The sequence below is a fragment of the Poecilia formosa genome, unplaced genomic scaffold (genome assembly GCF_000485575.1).
Source record: "Poecilia formosa unplaced genomic scaffold, Poecilia_formosa-5.1.2 Scaffold13, whole genome shotgun sequence".
NCBI lineage: Eukaryota > Metazoa > Chordata > Actinopteri > Cyprinodontiformes > Poeciliidae > Poecilia > Poecilia formosa.
In genome coordinates, this window is record NW_006799952.1 from 3,567,294 (window position 1) to 3,592,993 (window position 25,700).

General features: G+C 37.1%; 1 protein-coding gene and 1 long non-coding RNA gene across 3 annotated transcripts in view; one reads left to right on the top strand and one right to left on the bottom strand.

Moving 5' to 3' along the window:
• LOC107835561 (uncharacterized) overlaps window positions 1-25,700 on the top strand; it is an 82,738-nt gene that overhangs the window by 12,797 nt on the left and 44,241 nt on the right. The gene's annotated exons all lie outside the window — the stretch shown is intronic.
• sema3ab (sema domain, immunoglobulin domain (Ig), short basic domain, secreted, (semaphorin) 3Ab) overlaps window positions 943-25,700 on the bottom strand; it is a 26,951-nt gene continuing 2,193 nt past the window's right edge. The window contains exons 2-18 of one of the 2 annotated variants that reach the window (XR_001661353.1): window positions 17,325-17,485; window positions 16,863-16,925; window positions 14,657-14,776; window positions 13,015-13,105; window positions 12,173-12,292; window positions 10,104-10,246; window positions 8,439-8,553; window positions 8,273-8,342; window positions 8,008-8,152; window positions 7,682-7,901; window positions 7,502-7,593; window positions 7,363-7,404; window positions 6,544-6,701; window positions 5,640-5,707; window positions 4,578-4,723; window positions 2,882-4,251; window positions 943-2,839 (exon numbers count right to left, since the gene is read on the bottom strand). Coding sequence is in view for 1 of the 2 variants with exons in the window: in XM_007545665.2 (XP_007545727.1) it covers window positions 3,718-4,251; window positions 4,578-4,723; window positions 5,640-5,707; window positions 6,544-6,701; window positions 7,363-7,404; window positions 7,502-7,593; window positions 7,682-7,901; window positions 8,008-8,152; window positions 8,273-8,342; window positions 8,439-8,553; window positions 10,104-10,246; window positions 12,173-12,292; window positions 13,015-13,105; window positions 14,657-14,776; window positions 16,863-16,925; window positions 17,325-17,485 (2,288 nt within the window). In the remaining variant the exon portion in view is untranslated. Of the gene's footprint in view, window positions 4,252-4,577; window positions 4,724-5,639; window positions 5,708-6,543; window positions 6,702-7,362; window positions 7,405-7,501; window positions 7,594-7,681; window positions 7,902-8,007; window positions 8,153-8,272; window positions 8,343-8,438; window positions 8,554-10,103; window positions 10,247-12,172; window positions 12,293-13,014; window positions 13,106-14,656; window positions 14,777-16,862; window positions 16,926-17,324; window positions 17,486-25,700 lie in introns of both variants that reach the window. The other variant, XM_007545665.2, reaches the window with a different exon arrangement.

Consider the following 25,700-nt stretch of genomic DNA (forward strand, 5'->3'; position numbering starts at 1 on the left):
AGTACAGGTTAATTTCCTACACATTATTTTGCATGCAGGACCAGAAAGCTCTGTTTTGGTCTTCTATTTTACTCCTAGATAACAAACTGCAAACAGGAGGTCTTATGGCTTTCTCTCAACGATGACTTTCCTCTTGTCACTCTTCTGCAAAGGCTAGCTTGTGCAATGCACAAATATGTGTTGGTCTGTCAACAAATTCACCTACCTGAGCTCTGCAGCGACTGTTGGTTGCTATTTTGATCAATGCTCTCTTTGTCTGTCTTGTGGTCAGTCATGTCTCAGTAGGTTTGCAGTTGAGGCATAGTTTTCACATTTTCAAAACATTGATAAAACCATGTTCTAATAGAAATGTAAAGCATGGGATGTCACTTTATAATCTAAATCTGCTTTAAAAATCTCCACACTGTGTTCATGAGTCCTGTGATGCTTTTTCTAATGTTCTGTAAACGTTCATCCTTTACAGTACACACATTTTCATCAATATAACGAACCCTATTTAACAAATCAAGTTTCTGAAATACAATATTTTGCACTAGTTTTTATTTGGGGGTATCAAGTTATAGAGGGCTGAACATGAACACCTATCAGTCTTTCAAGATTTTCATTTTTATTAGCAACATTTTTGAAAACCGTGAGACCAAATTCATTTAACTTCCCAGGTATATGGTACTTCTTGGGCTATCACATAAACTTGACATTTTTGTTCACCCATCCATCCATCGTCTTACACCCTTACTGCATCGGGGCCGTGAGGGGTGCTGGTGTCCATCTCTAGCTGTTAATGGGCGAGAGGTGCATTTTTGTTCATAACATTAAATATAAGGAAAAGATTAAATGCATACTTTTGCAGGAATGAACTATTTCACTGGATGCAACATTTTCTGAGTTTGTTCACTTTGGTTTCATTGACACAGAAAGGACAAGAACGGTATAAACGTCCTATAACTATCAAAACCAGATTTAATGAATGCAGCATTTCATGAAGAGACATTTATTACATCAGTAGAATACATCATGCCAAAAATCAGCAACAGCAGCACTTAATTTCCTCACTCCCACTGTTCATCTGACAGGCCCCATATATTTCCTCCTCATAACGGTAATCTTATCATACACGCATCCACCACTCTGCTTGTCTCATTCATTTTGAGACTGAAAAATCTCCCAAGGACGCTTTCAGCGGCTTCTCATCTTCCTTCCAAACGTGGATGAAGCTTCCACAGAGTTGCAGTCATCTGACAGGGCAATGTTTGTGCAAAGCGAAAATGATCATTGTCCATTGTTAGATAAGCTGGCATGTGGAGACTGGGATCCATGGGGAAATCTTGTTGAGTTCCTGTTTATAACATGTACACTGCTTGGAGTATTAACAGAAGCAGGAAGGCATTTTTTCAAATCGCTCCTATTGTGTACTACAGCATAAGCAAGAAACAGCTTAAAGGTGACAACATTAGACTAGTTCATCATCGCTATAGTAGAACAAGAACACTACACCAGTATTCACATGCACTACTACACAGTGGTATAGTTGATTAACATAGACCATAGTATTTTATTTTTCACAGTTACATTCAGGGTTTGTGTTTGTGCACTGTTCAGTGATGGTTTTAGTCAATTTTATTATGCTACATGCAGTGAATGTACTGTGTTACACTGCAATGTCTGCATAAAATATGGATGTGTTAAAAGTACATTACAGTATACTGGCATATTGCCCAATGCATTTGATATTTAATGCATGTGATAACTAATAAAATGCTTAACATCTTCTACATGTGATAAAATTTATTTTTATTTTTACCTAAGTGGTCCAGAAACAGAAACAAGTTAGAAAAAAGAAATACCTGCTTATAATATATCACAATGTACAGAAATGTTTAACATTAAATATGCACGGGTGCAGAAACAAAGCAGACTGACAGAATAATTAAATAAACATGGAAGAACTCTGCTCAGCATTTTGGAAAGTGAGACAATGCGGCTTTCAAAATGCTAAAATTGGAACGGTTCAGATGAAAAATAATAAAATCTCTTTGTCTAGGAAGCTTATCTAGGGCACGGACACACAAACACACATACGAGTACAAAACTTTCCTGTTTACAAATGTTCTGCAAACTATTTTTTTCATAAGTAGATTTCTACTTTGGGCAAGTAACACAAACTAGATAATTGAAATTCATTCCCTTTCTTCTGATAAGATTATTATAGAATACAGTATTTACACATGCTGACAGGAGTTGCATTGGAGAACCCATGATAACCAATGATTTTCAGTTGCAGTTTTCAGGCATTTAACACTGACTAATTCAAAACTAATTGTTTATTGAATTGCTTACTAAATCACTTTGGAAAAGTATTTATACTCACTGAACCTTTCCACATCGCTATGTGACGTTACAAGTGTCAACATTCACCACATTACCACTTTTTGTAAGTAGAGCAGAATGAAAAAGTAGAAGGAAGAAGATACATGATTTTAATTTTGTTTAAAAATGTAAACCTAAAAAGCTTATCCTGCGTTAAATTTGATAGTATGATTTTATCTCATGTGAATACAATGGTTCTGTAAATGCCTCAGAGGTTTTCTCAGAGGTAGATAACATTAGAGCACAGACATGAAGATCAAAAAACATATCAGACAAGTCAGGAATAAAGTTATGTAAATGATTAAGGCAAAGTTAGAGTATGCAACGTTTTATACATTATCCAAAAGATTTAGAGATTATGGCACCAACTGGATAGCTAAAAAGACATGGCCGTTTGCACAAATGAATAGGTCAGGGAAGAAGAGGGTGAATTAGTAAAGCAGCAAAGAGGCCAATGATATGTTTGAAGGAGCTGCAGAGATAAGCAGCTCATGGGAGAATATGTCAACAGGACAACTGGACATTTTTAGATACATAACACACAGCATCTGGCATTAATAGGATGAATAGGGAAAAAATGTTGTAGGAGACCTTCAACATTTCTTCCCCATGGGAGCAAAATGCAGTAGATATATCTTTCCTTGAACAAAACCTATTAGAACATGTATCTTTTTCCTTACACTTCAAATTATGCAGTACTATTTATTCATTAGAAGAATGCCTACTAAAATAAATAGATGTTTTGATTACGTGATGACTAAATGTGAAAAACTTTATGGAGTATAAATACTTTTGTAATGCACTTTAATTCTCATTGCATTTTTTGAACTGTGTAACTTGTTGATGTAATGAACTTGCAAGTTCACTCATACTCATAAACAACTTCGCCCGGTCTCATTGTTGCGTGAGGTAAAATACAGTATATAGTTTTAGTTATTTTAGGCATTTTGCAAACTTAGAAACATCACCTAACTACATTACGATGACCACATCTCATTGCCAGTCACGTCTACAGGATGGTCACATTTGTCCATTGTTTTGTGCGGAGTGGCCCTACCGCTCTGCATTGTTCATGTCACAGAGGCCAGCAGAGATGATATGCTCCAATGGTCTTCGATGATACAACAGCATCCTTTTTTTTTTCTTTTTTTTTTCCCCGTGGGCTGTAAACAAAACTGCCCACGCTTAGATCACACTAGTTTGCAGATAAGAGCAGCATTTATTTATTTATTTATTTTCTGTTCAGTGTGTGTAGGATATGTATGTTTCAAAAAACAAATAGTTTCAGGTATACAGAATGTGATCCGGGAGTGATCTGAAGAGTCGTGGTCAAAGTCAAACCGTTACGGGTCAGACACTGCGAGGGGCTCGTTCCAGTTCGTGGGTCCTGCGGTTACGACCCTTCTGTCGTTCTTGAAGGTGCTTCCACTTGGATGCCAGGCCTTGAGCATGCATGTTGTTGTGAGAGCTCGGTGCAGCCTGCTGCTGCTGCTGCTGATGGTGTGTTTGCACTTTTTGGACATGGTGAGCTTTCTGTCGCTTGTGCTTTCTCTCTCTTTTCCAAACTTGATCACAGAAGTCGTCGACACTATTCAGAGTTGGGTGATTGACTAAAGACAGAAAGTCCCTGTACCAAAGCTTTTGACTGGGAGTTTCTCTGGACAAGGAAAAGTCCTGAGCTGGGACAATGGTAGCTGTATCTTCATCGCGATGCAAAAGATCCTCCAGCCGCTCTGCGTCAATCACTTCAAGGTGAACCTTTAAAACTATCTGCATGAAGCCATGTTCCACTGCCTGGCACAGATAGATGCCTGAATCCTTCTTGTCAAGAGTGCGGATCAGAAGACCTTGTTCTGTTCGAACGAAACGCTCCTCTGACTTGATCTGAGCAGTGAGAAAATTGGAAGCGATAAGAGACGGAGCGAATGAGAAACTTTGGAACATTAAAATTAGCTATTAACATTTACTGTGGCACAAGAATCTAATCGGCCGTGCTGCTCATTGTTCTCTTTTTAATTTCATAAACTGGATTTTATTTGAGTCAGCAGTGGTATTAAGCAATGATAAGATGTGTTTCCTAATAATTTATTCAAACGTCTTCATATTATGGAATTATTTATTACTATTTATCTGCTCTGCAAGCTAAGTGTCTCTGAGAAAATTAAAACAAAACAGAATGTTTAAGGATAAGATGAGCAAAGGATGCTTACTTCCTGTTTGTGGTCATCAGCGGAGCGCTGATACTGCCAGTATGTAGTGGCTCTCTGGGACTTGGGCACACATTCGAGGAAAGTGCTGCTATTTTCCACACCATAGACGGTTCTATCGAGGATGGTTGCCTGTCCGCTGAGTTCATCTGGTAAAAAAAAAAGATTTTAACTAGATTTAGTGATTGTTTTGGGGATTTTCTCGTAGGTTTCTCTGAATATGTTAATTGGTAAAAGTGAGTCAACAACAAAAGCAACACACTCTGCGTTTTCTGACAAGAATATATAATTTAATCAAGTGTTACCATGTTAATGACAACATAAATTAATAACACAAATAATTTAAATCTGATTACATTTTTCTGACTGTTTATCAAGATAATTATTGAAAGTACAAAGAAATAAAAACTGATATGCCGCAAGTTAAGTTGCTACAAAACTGCTTACTGGTATGAAATGAATGCATGATGAGGCAAAATGTGGGCATCTATTTGCTTAGGGATGAATTGAACTGAAATTATTTTATTTCAGCAGATAATTGATTTTGTTCAGAAAAAATGTGTCTGTCAGTGCAAAACGTTTGAAATATTTTCACGAGTTAATTTTGCAGTAATTTTACATTAAGAGATACATTTACAGTTGTTTTCTCTGCAATGTGTTTAGTTTTATATTTTGGCCAAAATGTGCAGTCAACAGTGTTGCAGAAAACAGTTAATTGCTTGTGTACTGTTAGGGTTTAATGATCTTCTTCCTAAGTAAGAGAAGAAAAAAATATGTAATTGAGGCAATGATAATATTAAAGCAGAAAATGAATCTTGACTTTGAATCATGAAACATGTCGGCATACTAGAGGCCTCGCTAACAGCGGGGAGGCCTGAGGGAATCTTGACTATGCTAATTACTAGTCTCACATGAACCAGTGTTGATTTTCACACCACCAGAATATGAAAAATATGGATAAAACACCAAACTGAGATTCCAGTTTTGGTTTCGTCAAGGAATAAAATCTCTGCTCGTTAGAATTGCCAATTAATATCACAATTAAATGTTTTCTTCTTTAAGGACCTTGTTGCTGCAGATCTGAGCACTGGGTGAGTGGGTCTCCGTTCCTGATATCTTGCCTTCTTGTTCTCCTGGAGAAACACAAGCATAAACAACTTTCATGAGTCAGCAGAAACTCATGAAAGTTTCTGGTCACATGTGTGTGTGTAGGCATGTTTTTGAATGAGTTTTGGGTGTGCAGCGAAACTGCAGGCCAACATTAACGGATAAACAGCAGGCAACCCATGGCTTAGCTGAAATACTTTAATTACGGGGTGTGAATGATGGAATTTAACATAAATCAATCACTCCAAGCTGTCGTCTTTCTGGAGTACAGATGCTAAGGAAGATCTGGATTATTATCAGACACCACCTCCAGGATATTTTCTGTACACAAATATTTGAAGCAGCTATGGAAACGCGGGAAGCAAACTGGCGAGATCCGCCCATCTTCTTTATATTGTTCTAAATCTGAGATTGTGTGATGATGACTGAGCTGCCATGTTGACCACAATGCCATTAAATTTCAAATGCTGGAGTCTAACTAACTGTGGGAAAATAAGTAAGGAAAACAAATCAAATAAAGGTTTACTTTCACTATGTTAACGTTCTTGTTGATTTCAGAATGACAGAACATAAAGGTCCACAGTTTTCTTTGCCAAACATAACAAAGACACTCTTCCTGAGAAGCAATAGTTAAAGAAATAATTACATTTGCATCAATGACAGCATTACATCAGAACTGTGCAAAATCCCATGAACTTATTCCTGGAGCTAGATTGACTAATAAGTATTATCAGCTTTTAAGTATCATATGGTCATATAAAATGTATCCTAACTGAACAACCATCTTTGAAATTTTGACTGGCTTCACTGCAGAACATGTTCATGAGATGGTAAGACATAAATAAAAGTTTGTTTGTGCTACCTCTTTGCCATTGGAAAGTATCTGGAGCATTCTGCGCCATCCCATGCACAGTAAGGGTCCCTCGCCAAGCAGCATTCAGCACAGGCTTTTCCATAAACCTCACAACGGTGTAGAGGCATCTGAGACACACCGATGTCTGATCCAAGATAGAGTTGTTGCTTTAAAGAGAAAGGAATCAGATGGTCAATCTTACATTACTCATGATTTGGTAAACAAAGTTCAGTGGGGTATTTTTAGATCAGGGGGAGTGTTGTACATTTTTAATTGTAAAATATTTCCTACCTATTGTAATTTATATAATATATAATATAGTGCAAATAAAGCCAAGTTCAGGTGAGCAGTATAGTTCATGTGAGCAGTATAGTTTTTCAAGTAACAAAATCCTTGACTCAGGTCTGAAAAATGTTGGTCGACTATTTAGGGAGAATTGTTCAGCCCCCCCTCCTACCTGTCAATTAGTTGGCTTGTTTTCATCTCCCTGTCACTTCAGCTTACAAGCTAACTGTCACTGGAAAGCCAGCAATTTAGTTTTGTTTATGTGATGAGATGGGAGCTTATCTCAAAGTCTTTAAATAGTGGAAACAAAGATATCTTTGTTCCGTCTCTTTGCCCTGAAGGCGTATTACCTCTGAGAAAAAAAAAAAAAAAAAAAAAAAAAAAAAAACTTTACGGGCAGGTTTTCTCAAAACAACCGTCATGCATAAACAGTCGTCAAAGGCCATTATCACACAGGCCGTTCACGTTATTCTTTGTGAAAACCAAACTGCCCATGCTTATGTTTAGATCATATATATAAATATGATGAATATAAATCTGTACCTGTTTCGTTGAAAGTTCCATGGCTGTAATTGCAACTGGTTCCTAAAAAATGAAAGAAGGGGAAGCAATAATTATACAGAGAGTGTTGATTCCAATGTTTCCAAAAAAGTATTACCGGGTGACACGGAGAACAACTTACTCTGAATACAGTCATTTCTTCCAATAACACTTCTTCCAGGTCATGCCATGAATTTCTTGGGATGGCTACAACTTTCAGAACTGTTCCCATGTCTGAGAAGGCACAGAAAAAGCTCACACTTTTGTGACTGTTATCCATTTAGCTTTGCAGAGTTGTCTTAATTTTTTTTTTTTTCTTTACCTGTGCCGATGAACATAACATCATACAGGCCATCTTCAGCTTCCACCTTATCCACTACCATTTTAGTGAACTGGTAGTCTACATCTGTTTTGACTATTATTGGTTTATTATTAATTGGATAGACAGGATTAAACATGGCTGGGTGACTTCTGGCAAAAGTGACCACTTCGTCAGGAAGGTCCTTGGTTGTGTCAAATCCACCAAATGTTTTGCTAGGGCACTGCATTGAAGGAAAAAAACAAAACATAATATTAACTATTAAAGAAAGACAAATCAAAGGGAGTCCTGTTGGGCTCTAAGCTCAGTAAACAGAGCTACGGACTCACCGTGCCGGGCCGGGGGTAGGGTACACGCCCCTGGAAGGGGACCCACTGATAGCTGGGTCCGTCCCTATGAGCATATGGACCCAAGAAAGCTCTTCTTATGTCTGCCATGCTGTACATACACACCGCTGAACCTTTAAAGACGTTGCTGTGCAGAAAACAATAAATGAGAATAACAAATAAAACATGTGCTCATAAACCACAATAAATATATTTATATATACATTATATATAAAGCCTTTTATCTCCTGTAAAATACTTTATCTACCTGGAAGTTGTAAACACTCCATAGATTACTGGGCTCTTAGGATCCTTGGTGCTTATGAGAAAGACGTCCTCTAAAACCAAAACAAAGGTGAAAACAGATTACAGATTTTCTGCACCAAAACAAATGTTGATTAATCTTATTCATGCGATAAGAAGAAAGCACTCACGTAGTTCATCAAAATGTGTGTCTATCCCATTACTGCCCGGCACAGAGCAAATCAGTCGGGCTTTCAAGAAAGTTGTCCACTTATTTACTAGGCTCCTGTGGCCCCCAAGGTCATTCTAAAAGACACATTACATGTTATATTTAAGAGAAGTGGTTTACATGTAACACCCTTGTGTTAAATGTTTGGAACAAACTAACTTTCTTGATCTGCATAAAACATTAAGTCTAAATGTAGCGGAGAAAATGCAAAGCTCGTGTTATTTAAATTCTCCACAAAACACCAAAACAAGAACATAATGCAGCATGTGTTACCTCCAGTTAAGCCGACTGACTGGCAAGTAGAGTTGATATTATTATGCTGGTTTAGACATGCTTACTTTTGAAAGTAACTTCTATACAGACTCAGATGGAAAGAGTTGGAAAAAGTTAAGTCTTGCCAATGTAACTTTGATTTAAAAAAAAAACTGTTTAGAAACTTACTTTTAATGTCTGGTATTGTAGCCTTTGTCAAGTTATATAATATTACATTAATTGGTAACACAAGATGCAAAAGACTGTTTAAAAGCTTTGTTATTGTTTCAAGATAGGAAAACTCTGTCCTACGAGCTGTCGCAGAAAATTATGACCACCCAAGGCAAGAAGGCTACAAAAAAAAATTGGAATGTTTTTTTTTTTCTTAAATGCAAAATAATTAATTATAAATCCTGAAGAAAAATACAAATTAGTAAAAATATTTTTACAAAAAACTCTTTATCGTTAACTGCCCACAAAATTGTGATCTATGAATGATAAATCTCCAATAAAAATTCAACTTAGTGTCAAATTCCAGTAGAAGTAAAAATGGTCCACAAAGTACAGGGTAAATCTATTCATCTTGGAGGATTTGAAGCCTAATTCTTAAATTCTGTTTTAGTGACAAAAAGCTTTCTAGGTGTTTTAGAGTTAGAAGACTAGCAAACTCTCAAACTTCAGTGAGCGGTGTTTGTTTCCTTGAAGCAGCACGCAAACATAAATTCACATTGTGCTCCCTCATACAAACGCATTCCATGTAAGCTGATTTATAGCAGCAAATTAAAATCTGTGCAAATGTGCATGGGTTCAAATTATTACCACAACTCGCATAATGAAAGGATTGTCTTCTGCTGAGGACAGCAGATTCCAAACATTCTTGGTGATCAGGCTGTTATAAAGGAAGGCTGATCTGCAATAAACAGGGGTTTAAGGCTGGACTTCAGATCTGAAATATACTGATTTTGAAGGATGTGGACCTTGAAATCTGACACTTGAGCTCAGATGTAGCAGAGTCAGAACTGGGGCGGCATTGCTGCCATCACAGCCTATCACGTTCCGGTGACATTTTGACTCTCTCTCAGGTTTCAGTCCCTCTCTTTAGAGGCGATTGCACAACATACAACACAACCTAAGCTTTTTATGCTGAAAATAATTACAGATCCTGAAAGATATCAGCATGGAAAGCAACTCATTTAACAGTCAAGGGTTTTTTTTTATTTTTGCTTGTTTTGTTTTGTTTTTTTTATTAGACCCCAAAGCTGTTTCTCAAACTGCTTGAGATTGTGTTTGTGCCTTTGTTGAAAGTGGTATTTTTGATTTACTTTTCCTGTTTGATGACCTGCCTTAATGTATACATGCCTATGTGTATACTTACTTTGCAGAGCTGTCCAATGCGAGCATATGTGGCTTTTCCAGCATGTTCTCCATCCATAGCATTCTCTCTGAAGAACAGGTAGATTTTGTCATCCTCTGGATTGTCATTTTCTGGGATCAGATGGACACCTACAAATCTAGGATCTAGAAGGGACAAGTTAGTGTCAAAGATTTATTCACTTAATATTTTATAAAAAAAAAAAGTCCATACATAGGCCCCTGGATACAGGAGCTAAAGGAACAGACGTTCTCTCAGTTTTGAAAGTGGGGATGCACACTTGTGTTTATTTCTGCAAAGCCTAATCACGCTCTAAAGTATTTATAAATGTATATAGTTTCTCTCAGTTCTTATTATTCTTTTCAATTAGCAAAAAATAGATATTTTAAATATGATTTATATTTATATATGATTTAGCCCCACCTTTCCTCACCTGAGAGTTCACTTCTGCTAACTCATTCAGATTAAGTCACTTCAACTGAACATGATCTCTGTGTAGGACAGGTAATAGTCATGGACAGAAACAGTTAAATAATTAGAATATTAGTGATCTTTTAAAATGTTCTAACATTGGTTTTGGGTTAGTCTTTTTCCCTAATCAAGCAAAGTAGAACCATTTTCGGCAGTGAAGGTTAGGTCTGCAGATGGCGCAAACCGGCGACGAATTTGCAAGAGCGCTGCCTACCAGTGACATGCTAACTTCATCACTTGTAAAAGCATAATCTCAGAGACTATTTTTGATCTAATTCCATCTGTGAAATATTTCAAAAGTTTATTAATCACTTATTAAAACTGCTTAGGCGGATGATAATGTGATGAAGCGCTGTGTCACTACTTGCATCCAGCTCACATTTGCCAGGGCTGATGTTGTGCATTTTTCGAAACTTACTTCCTCATTTAACAACATAATCATGTACCCATGCACATACTTATGAAATATCAGACAGGAAGGGTGGAAAAGATGAAGCAGAAAACAAATATCATAAAAAGCCAGACAAAGAAAATACTAGAGCATATATCCTCCACTGCTCAGACTAACCTAGGGACTTAGATTTATAATAACAACTACAGAACTCAGACATGTGCCTCTGGCCTGCATGGTGTCTGGAATAATAAAAAGAAATTGTATTAAAACTGAAACGTGGAGAGGCTGAAACAATACATATTATTCTTCATGCTTTGCGTATGAAAGGCAGTATTTTGACTCACATGGAGACAGGCTGGTGCTCCTCAGCTAGAACGAGTGTGGAAAACTAATGTAATACTCACCGGCTTTCAAAACTCTACGCTTGCCTGTTAAAATTCCAGGCTTTTGTGAAGTAAAAAAATTACCATGATAAGTCAATTTAGAAAATAATTTTCATATTCTTTCATATATCACGTATAATTTAGCTGTAAAGCAACTCAATCTATAAGGTTAGGGAGCATCTTACATAATCAGAATCTGCCATCCAGATATTGTTTAGTTCTTTTGGTCTGTTCAGGAGTATGGTGGCACAATATAGCTAACCAAAATATCAGCATGTGTCATATTAATTCAAAAGTATTGTTAGGAATGGTGTAATTGTTAATTCATTCAAGGTATCATAAAGTTATTTTTTCCATATCAAAAATAAATTGAGCCTGTTGGACTGGAGTCTCAGTCCATTAGATGCACACATTACAGTCCAAGATTCCCAAGCTCACGGTGAATGTTGGAAGCACAGGCACAAAATATGAGGATTTAGGATAAGGTAGATTTATTCCAATTTTGGTTTTTAAAAGAAAGTTTAGATGGTAATATAGAAATACAAATTAAAAATGTGAGTAGTTTTGTTTGCTGTTTATATTGTAACTATGTATCTCCATGAATTCAGACAAAAGTTCACCTTCAAAGAAAATTATACCAAAGGTTTAAAGACAAGGCCATGAAGCGGTTTCCTCATGGTTAACACAGATGATATGGTGATGTGTAGCATGATATGGAAGTATGAATTGGAGAACAGAAAAATTAACCCTCAAAATGCTGCAGTTATTATTTATTAACACTGAAGCTAAGAGACAAATCAAGGCACAGGGTCCTCCAAACGTACCATTTAGCCACCTGGAGTCGTGTTGCTCTGTTCTGATAGGATGATGTTTGCCAAGAGTGCGAAAGATGGCAAAGTCCCGCCCCATGAAGTCGGCTGATGTTCCAGCATACAGCTCCCCATCTGAGAGGGAGAGGATTGATTAGTGTTAACACAGTAACATGAGACGAGGCCGCCTGCTTTTCCCCGTGGGTTCTGTTCAGAAATCCGAGGAATTGAGCGGGGGCTTAGCAGCAAAGGTAGATTTCACGTCCACGGTGAACAAAGACATAACAAACATCGGGAGTGTGAAATCGACATTAAAACAGAAGGCAGGGCAGAGAAAGGAGGTGAGGACAGGATGAACGGATGGTGGGTCAGATGCTGGGGGAGAGAACAGAAGTGTGAGACAAGGGGAGTACATAATAATGCTGGTGAGAAAGGAAAGAAAAAGGGGAGAGGAGATAAGGGGTGATGGGCTGGAAAATAGCCATCTGCTTGGGTAAATGAGGTGGTATAACACAATATGATCACACATAATTGGGGGTAAAGAGAAATACCATGCTCATGCACCCCTGCTTTATTTGCCAGAAAATGGGAGGATGGCGAATTAGAGCAAAATAGACTCGGTACCATTGACCACACATGTGCACCATTTAAATGTTGTAGATGCAGACTGAAATAAAGTTTACAGTCCTGCCAATGAGAGGTTCTAAGTGTGTAAATACAAAGCAGCGAAGGATGTTCCTGTTCTGCTATTTACATTGACGTCACACGCCGTGTTCCCACTGAAATGAAAGAGCAAGGCACGGGGCTTCACAGGGATTTATTGCACACATGCACTCCGTATCTTTCCATAAACTCACCAATTAGCCTTGAAGCGGTGAGAAGCTTAGGGTCATAGGGACTCTTCCCTCTGCCATTTTCTACATGGGGCGCCAGTCTGAAAACACCATCCTGTATACACATAAAGACAGAAAATCAGTGAGGTATTACAGCATGCTATCAAACACAGACAGTGAACGTAGCTTCCTGCCCATGTAAATTCCACACACAAAACAAGAGCTCCAGTAGAAACAGAGTTTTCTCCGGTTGCTGTCAACACTTCATGACACAGTATTTTCTTGTGAAATCTTTGTGGAGGGTTTTAACATCACTTTTTCTTTTATTTACAGATTTGAGCTCAAATGTTGAGTCATATGATGTTTGACATTTGCTTTTGTCAGACATTTCCTTGCATACGCACTGAAGACATAGCTAAATGTGTTGTCTATAGTGTGCGCTCTTCAAACCTTTTGAACTTGTTACAAACATGTTACAAAAACAAGCTTCAATTAATGTAACTGGGAGTTTATGTGACACACCAGCATAAAACAGTGCATAGCTATGAAAAAAGGAAAACTGCGAAATCTAAAAAAAAAAAAAAAAGAAAGAAAAAAACAGAATATTTTGAAGAACCCACCTTTCATGCAATTACAGTAGCAATATTTTATGAATATATAGCTACCACTTTTGTCCAAAATATAAGCCGCACCGGGCTATAAGCTGCTGGTATCTCCGCCGATCTCGGTTTTACATAAGCAATAAATCTGCTCTGGAACCCCGAACCATGGATTCGTTCACGCCGAGTTTACGTGCAGCGGCTCTATTTCCCTCCTGTACTGCCAGATCGATAGAAATTTAAGCTGTACCTCTGGTTTCTTGCCCACCTCCAGATAGGAGCATACAGGGTGGAAGGCTCCTGTCCCACAAACAACTTAAAAGTTGCATATGAGTTTGAAAAAATGTTCAGCCCTGCTGCTAGCATGCGCTTGTTCTAAATTAAAATTAGCACTTTCTTCTTTGGTTTCCAATTTTGACTACCAATGATTCACTTCCTGCTAAAGAGCCCCCTGGTGGTTGAAAGAAATCCACAGAAAAAGCCGCATGGTTCAAAGCGTGGGAAAAAAGTAGCGGCTTATATACTACGGTACCTACCAGCAGCATAATGCCATTTAATAGAACCGAAGACAACATTTCTAACCACTGTGACTCAGTGACCTCAGCACTAATCAATTGCATTTCTACTTTATGATCCACGCAGAGTTGATGGCGTTTCTCAGGGACATTTCCTTCCCCTAATGGTCCGTAAATAGCCGCCCAATTAGTGGGAAACTCACATTTATAGGTCTGGCATTTGGAGGAGAGGAGAGTAATTCTCATTTCTCAAATTTAAATGAGCAGTATGCACAGACTTTCATGTAAACATACACTGTCTAACACCGCAGTAGTTCACCAGAGAAATGAACTGATATGTGGTGTTTAATGTTCTTTTAAGCTTTTTTTCTTATTTTATTGAACCAAACCTGTTTATATTTAGTTGTTACAACATCTCCATGTAAACATGACCAAAAAGAATCTGAAATACTGACAACTAGCTAAAACATAAAGCCTGTCTAGTCTTTTCCTGTGTGTATTTGTGTTGTGTGTGGCAGTAGATATGGACAAGAACAGAAATCTAAGCTGTACCTCTGGTTTCTTGCCCACCTCCAGATAGGAGCATACAGGGTGGAAGGCTCCTGTCCCACAAACATAGAAGTGGCTCTGGTTGAAAGGTTGCAGTACCTTGATGAAATGTGCACACTCTCTCTGATGAGGGAAAGACAGAGAACAAACAAAATTGTTTCACAGTAATTATTGTGTTGCAGTTTCTGAACATTTTAATGTGTTGGGTTTCAAATTGAACACAAATTACAGCAAGTTTAAATTTATTCATACAAAAAGTCAATTTTCCTCTTTAATTTCTCTTAAGTGATTCAAGCAACAGGACATTTGCACTTTTGTCTGCTTTTCTCATAGTTTCTTTTTTTTTTCTTTTTTGTTTTGTCTGCTGTTTGTTTTACAATAGTTTAGTCTTTCAGCTATAAATATAAAGTGAATTACTGCTGGGATTTCAGAGGATGCCTCCTGAAATCTGAAGTTTTATTATGTGTTGAACTTTATCTTCAAACTCAGCTGCTGCTGTTGTACATATATTTGCATGACAATCATATTCATAACTTAATTGTGCATACAATAGTACTATAGTGTGTACCACCTTATATTCATTGGTATTTTTTCATGAAATAATTTTAATATTTCAGTTATGCTCGCATTTCAACTATGTTTCTGAATGTCAAACATCCATCAATCCTCTTTTGTTCCTCACTACATTGTAGAAATGTTTGTTTTAGACTATGATGTGATATTTGTGGATAGCCTTTCCTTTTCTCTCCCCCTCACTCTCATCTAGCTCTGTAAAAGATAACCATCCCTCAGGGTGCCTCCTTATACATTTCAAATCGTTTACAGAAAACACACAGAAGACTTCACTGCCCTTCTGCTCCGCAGCACAGGCAGGCGAACTGACCGCCAGAGGCACTTGCCCTATTCTAGTGAAAAAAATCTAAACCACAAACAGCATCAGTATGGTCTTACATCCAAGCTTTTTGCCCAAGGGCCTTTGAAAGATGAACAACAAACACGCTACTTGAAGGAAAGCAGATTCAAAACAGTAAGTGTATTTACACTGGGGTTTCTGAAAACTGAGACATTTTTACCAAGAGCCATGGGATTGTGATGTATTCTGTGATTTTTATCCAAATTGACTTTATATTTGTACTCATCTTAAATATTCACTTTTGTTCTAAACAAATAAAGTCCTGGTTTTTAAATTATCGTTTTATTTTAATCTGAAAATCACAACCTTATCGTGAGGTTTACAATTATTAACATTATAAATTAAATCGGCAGAAATTCCAGTAACAGATAATAATCTACGGTGGCCCTTCAGTGCAAACCACTTCAAATCTCTAAACACAACTATGAATAGAAAAACACAACATATAAAAAAAAAAAAAACACAACATTAACTAAGTATAATTTCAAATTAAGAAAACACAGCAACATTAACAAAACAGAGGAGGTAGGGCTCAGTGGGAAAGCTGAGGCATTGATGATTGGATGATGGAATATTTTCTGATACTTGCTCTCTCTTTGTTTAGATAGGCCCAAACTGTGAAAAAGAATGAAGCTGAGCTTCATAATATGTCCCGACTCAAAATGTTCTTGGATAGCGGTAGCTACATGTGTATCACCTGCAAAATTCATATGATCAACAAATGTGCTAATGCCAGAATAATTTCTAGTTCTAAAGCCATGTAGTGTTGTCCAATCTGCTCTCTCTTAGGTTTCCTGCTGGTACCTATGTCTTCCTTTTTGTTGTGTTTTCTTAATTTGTAGTTGTGTTTAGTTAATGTGTTTTCTTAATTTGTAGTTGTGTTTAGTTAATGTGTTTTCTTAATTTGTAGTTGTGTTTAGTTAATGCTGTTATGTATTTAAATATGTTGTGCTTTTTGTAATTTGTGGTTGTGCTTAGTGATTTATTGATGTGGTTCAAGGCCGCCGTAATCTAGTTAAAACTACAAAAACAAACAATAAAAGGAAACCAAAGGAACAAAGAATTCTAAAGGTTTGACTTCCAGATTCTTTTGGCTTAATTAAGGATCTCAGTGATGACTCTACATCTTAAGTAGGCTTATAGTAACTGTGTAAGACATTTTTTCAACAGACAAGGAGAAATGATCCAAAACAGAAAAACAATGAAAGTCTGGGTTTTGGTGAAAGTCGTAAAATAGATATTCATAGGTTCCCATGAAAAGAATCCGCATGTTAGCTGGATGCCTTTAGCTCTTACCAGGAGATTTTTCCCTGCCCACTTGCATTCATCTCTTTTAGTGGGAGAAGCAGTCCAGGGAATCTGCAATACAAACATAGTTTCTGTGAAGACAGAAAAGCATTTCCCTGCACTCAGAATCATTTCTTGTGTTGGTGATTTACAGCTTGTGTGCATGGAAGTGTGTTTATGAGAGTTGAAGGGGTCACAAAGCAGTCTGTTCTCCACTTTGTTTCAATTTACGACATGATTCACCCAGGTGTGCAGAGTGCAGCTAACATGTCTGGAACAGTGCCTGACTGCGTGAGACAGCCCTCGTCTGAAATATACATGAAGCACTTTTTCTTTCGATTCGGAGATAAGAATCCTAAGATACCTGAAGCCAGCACTCTGGTTTGAGGCAAATAGTCTGGTCCGAAACGGATTCAAAGTCAGAAATAAAATGAACTGGCAGGTACGTGGGCTCCAAATCATATGCTTTACCTGTGCTTTGTCTTTGCTTATGTTGAGGAGGTTAAAAGAAAAGATGTGGTCCTTGGCTCCCACCAGGAGCCTTCCTTTCTCCTCATCCAACAAGAGAGTGTGGTAACCCGAACTGTTAGCTAGGCCTTCAAATGTCACAAGGTTGTTGGTCTCCAACATCTCTGTGGAGAGAAAAATAAGATCAGTATGCTACAATGATTAAAAAATATATATATCACAATAAAATCAAGAAAGTCAAAACTCACTGAATTTAAAGGAATCCTAAGAACATCTTAAATACAGTGGGGTTTTGTTTACACATAAAATATACCAGATGCAAAAATGACACATCTACACTAAACCTTCTGTTTGTTTGTTTTTGTTTGTTTTGTTTTTAGAGAAAATTATTTTTACAGGCATGCTGCTGCTCTTCTCATAAGTTTATTTTAACCCCCCCAAAAAATGCACGCACAAGCCAAGTTAAAAGATAGGGAGCGTCTGCCAAGTAAACGTGGATTCAACAGGTACAGCCAGGACTAGATGCCAAAAGGCAGACTGTCTACATGGAGATGTAACTGTAATGGGAGCTGCCAGGCAGAAGAACACGGACTAACAGGGAGACGTTGTGAAACTCTTCTAATCTTCAGATCAAATGGCAATATTTTCCTTAAGCACATCAGTTGTTAGGAGACTTTATAATACTCTTCAGATAGCTTTTTAAAACTTAATTTTATTATTTAGTGTCTCCTCAAAAGACAGCAAGACTTGCCTAACATCTTTAATTCAATTACTGACCCATAAGTCACATCTGAGACAGCGATTGTGATACTGTTTAATGTAACATCGAAAGGCACACAAAGATACACACAGCATTTTTGTTTTTTTTTTCTCGTGACAATCCGTTCTTGCCAATAAAGTAATCCCAGACAAGAACTCCCCCCTTCAACTGGCCACCACCCCAAAACTGCAGAAAGTTCTGGAAGCACTGTAAAAAAAAAAAAAAATCCTTCCTCCACCATCCTCTACATTTATCTCTTTATTTCATAGTAAGAAAAGAAGGAACAAACAGAATCACTCATAAATGTTTTAGAAGAGAATGCCCTCTACTCTGAAGTATGTCAGAGCCCGAGAGACAGACAGACAAGATGAAGAAAAATTGACGTAAGAGATAAAAACCATCACAGAAGAGAGAGCGTCACACTGACTACTTTACTTATTTAACAGCTTGTCCATTCTGATAAGCATTTTTCAGACACAAAGTCAGCAATGTCAGTTTATAGACTTGAAATTAAAAAATAAAAAAAATAGTTTATGTATTTTATTTATTTTCCCATTCTTGGGAAACTGAAAAAAAGGATAGAATAATATTGAGAATTTACAATAACAACATTAATGTGTTTTAAACTTATTTAAACATTTAAAATTTAGATTTTTACAGAAGCTTTAACCCTTGTGTTTAGAATTGGGGTCCAACCGACCCCACACATGTAAAACTTGTATCATTTGCCTCAGTCCTCGCACGCACAAGGGTTAAGAATATTCAAAAATAACTACTTAGAAGAATAACCCTTATAATGTGTTTTTATTGCCTGTGATAGCAGCAGCCAGTTGCTTTTGTACCTGCTCTCCAGTGTGGCATTTTTCTGCATACCACTGGGATGCCTTGCATGAGCTGACTTCTTCAGTTTCCTTCAAAAACATTTATGTTGGACAGAATTCAGGACTTCTGCCTTCCTATTCCAACTAATACACTCACTGTTTGGATACTGTAAACTGAAAGATGTGCTTGTTATCTTTGAATGTCATTGTCTGTTTTATACAGACACAGCCAGTTTTATAAGCACCTCAGCTCAGTAAAGTAAAAAAGGTACCGCTCCGTCAGTTAAAAAAGGTTGCAATTGTGAAGAACCTGATACAAAAATGTATAATTTTACAAAAAATTATTTCATTCCACTTATTTATTAAATAGAACAACCAATAGAGTTATGAATGAACTATCCAGCAAATTAAACAACTAACTAACCAATAAAGAAAAGTTTATTTAATGAATACACCAACAAACAAACAGGCCAATGTCAAACACAAATAAATTACTAAACCTAAAAATATACAACTAACCAAGAGAGTAACAAAACATAGAAAATAAAAAAATAACATCAAATATCAACTACCACCCTGGCCATTGCCTTCCTACGCAATTGATTCTCATCTACTTCAGTGTTCCAGCTTGGCTTTCTACGATTGAGAGGGATTTCTCTGGTTGAATTTGAAACAGGCCAGTCAGTGAACAGAAAATTAAGATGTGAATGAGGACATTTGTTTAATAATTGTAGTCTGCCATGGCCATAGTTTGGCAATGGCAGCTGAGGAAATGGAAGTAAGAGGTAAAAAGTGTCCACGTTGGCCACACTTCCACACACTGAACTAACATTAACATCCGTCTTGTTTGTTTGCACTGCAGGCATCTCCAGGTAAACTTTGTAGCATTACATCATCACGGCCAAATGTTAACGATTAAGAGTCTATGTCTCCAGCATGCAATCATTTCTCAGTAGCTGAGGGTTCACACATATGTTCACCACATACAAAGCAAAGCATAAGGTCTGTTTTTTTAACCAGGCTAATCAACTACCTGTCCAAATTACTAACAATCTAAAGGCACAGCAAACATCTTAAAAAAATAAAAAAATAAATTAAATAAAACCATATACATAAAAATAAGACAAATTATAAAACAGCAGGTAAATTATAATAGATCTACCAATTAAAAGTGGCAAACAATAATAAAAGGGTACACAATTAAATTATTAATCAACAATCAGACAAGCTAAAAAACTGGAAAAAATCAACAGCAGGGCAACTGAGCAAAATGAAACAGAAGAAAACCTAAATATGTTACCATAAAAAATCCATACATCCATCTAATCATCTGTACCAACAGTGTAAAAATGGTTGATGGCAATGTCACAGAATAATCATTGCAAAAGCTAATACTATATCTCATATTTTAAAATCTCATTTCGAAGCAGCAGGTAGTGACTAGAATTGGGTTTTAGATGGAAAGTCCAAGAAATGTGGTGTGTCCTAATCACTGTGTAGATTAACTCAGTTTCCAGTTCTTTTGTGACCAGTATGCAGTTTGTTATAGTCTAATTACTGACTTCTTCAAGAGATATTTCTTTTCTGCTTGCATGTAAATCCTTTGGAAAAAGCTCTACGGGTGGGGAGGGAAACAGTTTCATTAGTTATTTTGGTTTACATAAACAAATCTCTGCTTTTTATATAACTGCTCCCATTTCATGGTACTCTCTCTGAAGGAGTTCATGTTGTTTTTACAGTAGCTTTTCTGCAACTTTGACTGAGAAAATACAGAGAACATCTGAAAACACATATTCAAATTAAACAGCACATTGATTGATGTAAGGAAAAAAATGTTCACACAATGGCTGCGCTTATCAAGTTCTTGTATGAAAGAGCAGAGGACCACATCACCTTTTCCACCCTCCATACACACCTCACTGGTTTTTGCAAAATTATCCATGGGAGAAGTGTCCATGGCAACAAACCATTCAACAGAGACTACAGCTAAGTTATTAGAACCCAATCAGCCAGAGACAGATACACTTAGGGAATTGTGTGTGGAAGTGTGTAATGTATGTTTATCAAGCTGGCTGGTTGTGTATTATAGTTATAGTTCCCATGTCGCTCTACAGGTAGTGGCCTATACATGTCTCAACCAGCGTCCCCTCTGGATAAACGTGGGTATTCATGCATAAAGAAGCATTTATTTTTCTGCTGTTTAAGCTGCAACTATAAAACCAAGAGCCTGAATTTATGATCCTACACAAAACCTGTTTTGGTTGAATTTCTGTTCCAACAGATAGTTTCACAGTAGCAAACAGGAAGAAATGACCAATCAAGCAGGTGGGTGTGTAAATGAGTGCCTTCTAAAATGTGTCCAGTGTACTCCTGCAAACTGTTCTGTTACACCCTATAACTGAAATAAAAAAAAACATGTGCAACTGTTCATGCAATTGCACATGTTGTGTCTTAATATTTTTTTTTTCTCAAGGAAGAAACATAAAGTTATAGTAAATAGTAAAACCAATATTTAATCAACATTCCTCTTTTATTCAGAGTGAGACAAAGAGGAGTCAGAAATAGAAAGCAAGAGACAAAGAGAAAGCACAATAAGGGGGCAGATGGAATGGATGCAAAGAACCAACATTCCCTTGAGAGACTGGTATAAATAAAATCTTTTACCCTACATTCTTCCTGTCTTTCTCTATTCTGCTTTCTCTGGAGGGCATAGGGAGTGTTATCTAAGTGCTTTGTAAGGCACAGACAATGTAGTTTTGAATATAATTCCTGAGCTATAATGTAAAACCAACACTGTTTTTTAACACTTTTGCATACATTGTACATTTAGTATATTAAGATCTGTAAAGGATTAATTAATAAAAATAAATTTCATGATTTTTCTAAGACTTTTTTTTTGACAGTGAGAACTTTGTAATTTCCAAAACTCTCAAGAAGCTATCACTTTTTACATAGTAACGCATGACTCATTTACAATCAACGTTTGTCTCTATCAATATGACAAATTATTAATTATCTAACATTTTTATGACTTTATCTAGAAGGTTATTTATACATATAAGGTTATCCATAAGTACATTAACATGCTTTAGCAGGTCTTCAGACAAAATTATCCAAAATAATAACTGACTAAGCCATGTACAAAGTCGTGGCCTTGGGGCAACATGTGGAGTAAGAAATGACTTTAATTAAACCTATAGACAATTTGGAGGAACTTGGATATAAGGAGTTATTTCAGCTCAAATCGAAGGTGTTCAAGTGCACTACAACATGTTTAAGAGCAAAATTATATATAGAAAAAACATTTCATTGAGTTATTTTACATACTCTGCAGCCACAGATTCCCTAATAGCTTAGGGAAAACACCACAAAGCGTCAGTGAGGTCATTTACCAGGTAAGAAAGCAAACAAGCTTCTTTTCTGAAACAATCCAAACCGCTCTTGGTTTACTACACATTTTTCAAATGTTATCCAGTATCCCCACAGCAATATTCAACAGTAATTCAATATCATTATGCTTTCAATTAAATTCTTGTAAAGACTTCTACACGTTTTGAAACCATATTTTAAACTGTGCAATACTATTAATTGAATTATTAATAATGTATAATGGCTTACTTTTACTTCATAAACCATCAAATATTTTAGTTGGGAGTTGCTATTTTGTCTTTGTCCTTTTTCACGTGTCTCATATTAGACATTCACTTGTGAGCCAATATCCTTTGGCAGTCATGATTGTGTAAGCATTCTCAAACAGGCTGAAACTGTCTTCTTACTGTACAGTGTTCATGATTTCAATCAGAACTGGCATAAAGACTGATCTGAAAGTCTCCAGAGGTAAATCTCAAGCAAAAACCAGAATACTGTGAATCAAATGCTCACCATGTTTTCAGATTATTAGGGCAAAATCTGGGGAACGCAAGAGAGCGAGTACACCTCACAAATCTCAAATCTCAAGAAGAGTAATGTTTTATCTCTCAGACTATTGTACACGCCTCGGGAAACCCAACTCCACTGTGATATTTTCAATGCGCGTATGGATGAAGGGTGTTTTTGGAGAACTTCTACATACTCCAGTTCTGGTCAAGGGTTATTTTACACTGCAGTGAAAACAAGGAACAAAAAAAAATGCCTTACTGTTGCAGAGGAATGTGGTTTTCATTTTCAGTTCATTGCTCTTTTTGCCCTCTGGTATTTAAGAGCAAGACTGTGTGCTTTTTGATGCAAGTTCTGGGCTCTGCTTGACTAAAGGTATGCAAGTGATGGAGGGGAAAGAAGAAAAGTGCTCTTTTGGCAGAGCAACCACAACCTACAAACTGAAGTGTCGCTCTTGACAGCTAACAACATGTGCTTTTGGTTCTTGTGACCCACAAACCTCAAAACTATAAATCCCTCTTTGCTCCCCCCAAAGGACCAATTCATCCACGGGGTGCGAGTACACCTCAGAAGCAATATATGCCCAAGCATAACATACAGCACATTAAGTGTTTGAATCTGCAGTTCACTTTTAGTCCCCCAGCTCCCTCCTCACACATCCTCATCATCACCAGTTGTTAATACAGTTGGATTTTATGTTGCAGTCATGTAGCAACATTATTTCTCCTCCTGCATATTAGGTACCTTATTTCTAAAGATCAGTTTTAATCCATAAACTCAACAATTATGTGTCTTGCTATGCAGTAGGGGGTGGTATATTTGTATGTAGATTGCTGGTGGGAGGGTTCACTTCTACGTTGTGTTCAGAGGACTGAAGAGTCAGGAAGTGACACATTTGCAGATTTTTGCTCACACACACACATAGTTTCAACGTTAAATATGTTCCCGGTGTTCTCCGTGACCTGTAGAGGTCAGAGCTCCTTCACCTCTCCATCTCATGTGTGACTGATCAGATGCTGCTGCCCTAAGGACTTGACATCCTCTCACCCAGGTGAATGTTCTGGCTTTTTCAATGAGTGATGTCGATTTGCTTCTCGCTGGTGGAACAAAATTTATAAGCATGAAATGAACAACTTGTGATCAACTGATTTCATGTGATTTTTCATGTGATTACCAGATAAGTCGAAATACTAGACCATTCAAACCAGATTTGCGCCAGATTGGACACATGAACACTATACAACGAAAACAGCACAAAGAAGTATTTGTCCATCCAGATTTCTTCTAGTTTTGTTTCATTGTTACAATGAAAAGTTTCAGATCAAGTATATTTTGATATCTAACAAAGAAATTATAATTATATTATAAAAAGCTACCAAAACCAACCTTAATTTAAGTAAAAACACAATTACTCCACATTAAGTGTTGAACCAGGTCTGATCACAGGAAGCTGATGAAAAGATTTCATAAGACATGCCCAGAGCAAAAACAAAAACAAAAAACAAACAAACAAAAAAGTACTAAGGAGAAACATGTAATTGGCTACAAAATTTCCTGAGCACCAACTGTGCTAGGTAGTCTACACTTCTCATGGATTTGTTGACAACCACAACGAGTCATGCAAGCTTGGTGAGCACCACTGATGTATTGCACACTGGATGGAAAAATCACCTGTTAGCTGCTATTGCTTGCGACGCACACCTGCAGACGTCTTTTGTAATTACTGGTCTGATGCAGAATGAGCATGAAATTGTCACAAAAATGGTAGAGCCTTTATTTCTTGTCCAACTTCTACAAAGTATGGCTAAAATTAAAGCGAAAAAAAATTGCTGATACTTTGATACGTGAAATGTGTAATCTCCCTTGATATAAATCTATAAACAGTTTGGTGTCTGTCAGTTCTGTCAAGATGCGAGAAAAGACTGAAAGAATTTTTTTTTTTGAGTTGGACCATTAATTTAGTTTTACATACTGGTAATTACCAGGAGATATACTTTATTCTGTATACTTTATGATATATTCTATTCCTTTTGATGACTGTTATTTATCCAGGCAGTCCGGTTTTTGTCATTAATTGAACTTTCAGAAATTACAGTGGCTGGAATGTTCCACAACAAAGGGAAATAATGCTGAAAAACAACTCAAAATCACTTATTTTCCCCAGAAAAGAAGAAATCTCACTTCTTTTCCCCAGTGCTTTACTTTTGTGAACTGAACTTCTCTTTTTTAGATTGTTTGTGTGATTGTGTTATTTTCCTGACCATCAATATTCCTGGCTCAATGCAAAGCAATGCCGCATATGTGACACACGATAGTCATCTGATCTCAAATCCAGTAATAGGCCTATCAGTGAAGAACGGCCAGCATCCAGAAACATGAATCACCTACTTCCACTAATAACTGGCGTACACAAATTTCTCCATTAGTACATTGACGACTCATGCAGGAGATTCACCAGAGAACCCGGAACATCAAAACCATTGCAGGCCTCACTTATCAAAGTTAAGGTCAGTTTTGGGAAAAAGTTTACTGGACTGGTGAGACAAAAGTGGTATGCGTGTCTTGGAGGGTTTGCATCCCATTACATCTTGCAAAAAACTAACACAAGAAAGAAAAATGCCAGCAGTCAAGAGTGGTGGCAGAGCTATGGTCTCGGAAGCTGAAACTGTTGGAACCACAGTTTGTCTTCTCTACCCAAAAATCCTTAAGGACTTTGTCAAGCCACTAGTTTCCGACCTTAAGCTGAAGCGTGCTTGAGTAATACAGCAGGACAATTACCTGAAATGACCATAAAGTCCGCCTCTCTGAAACATAAAAAAAACTAGTTAAATTTTGGACTCTAAAACTAAGATGCTCTAGCATGTACTTAAATGGACTCAAACTCAAAAACCAAACACTCTGTAGCAGATTTTAATCATCTAT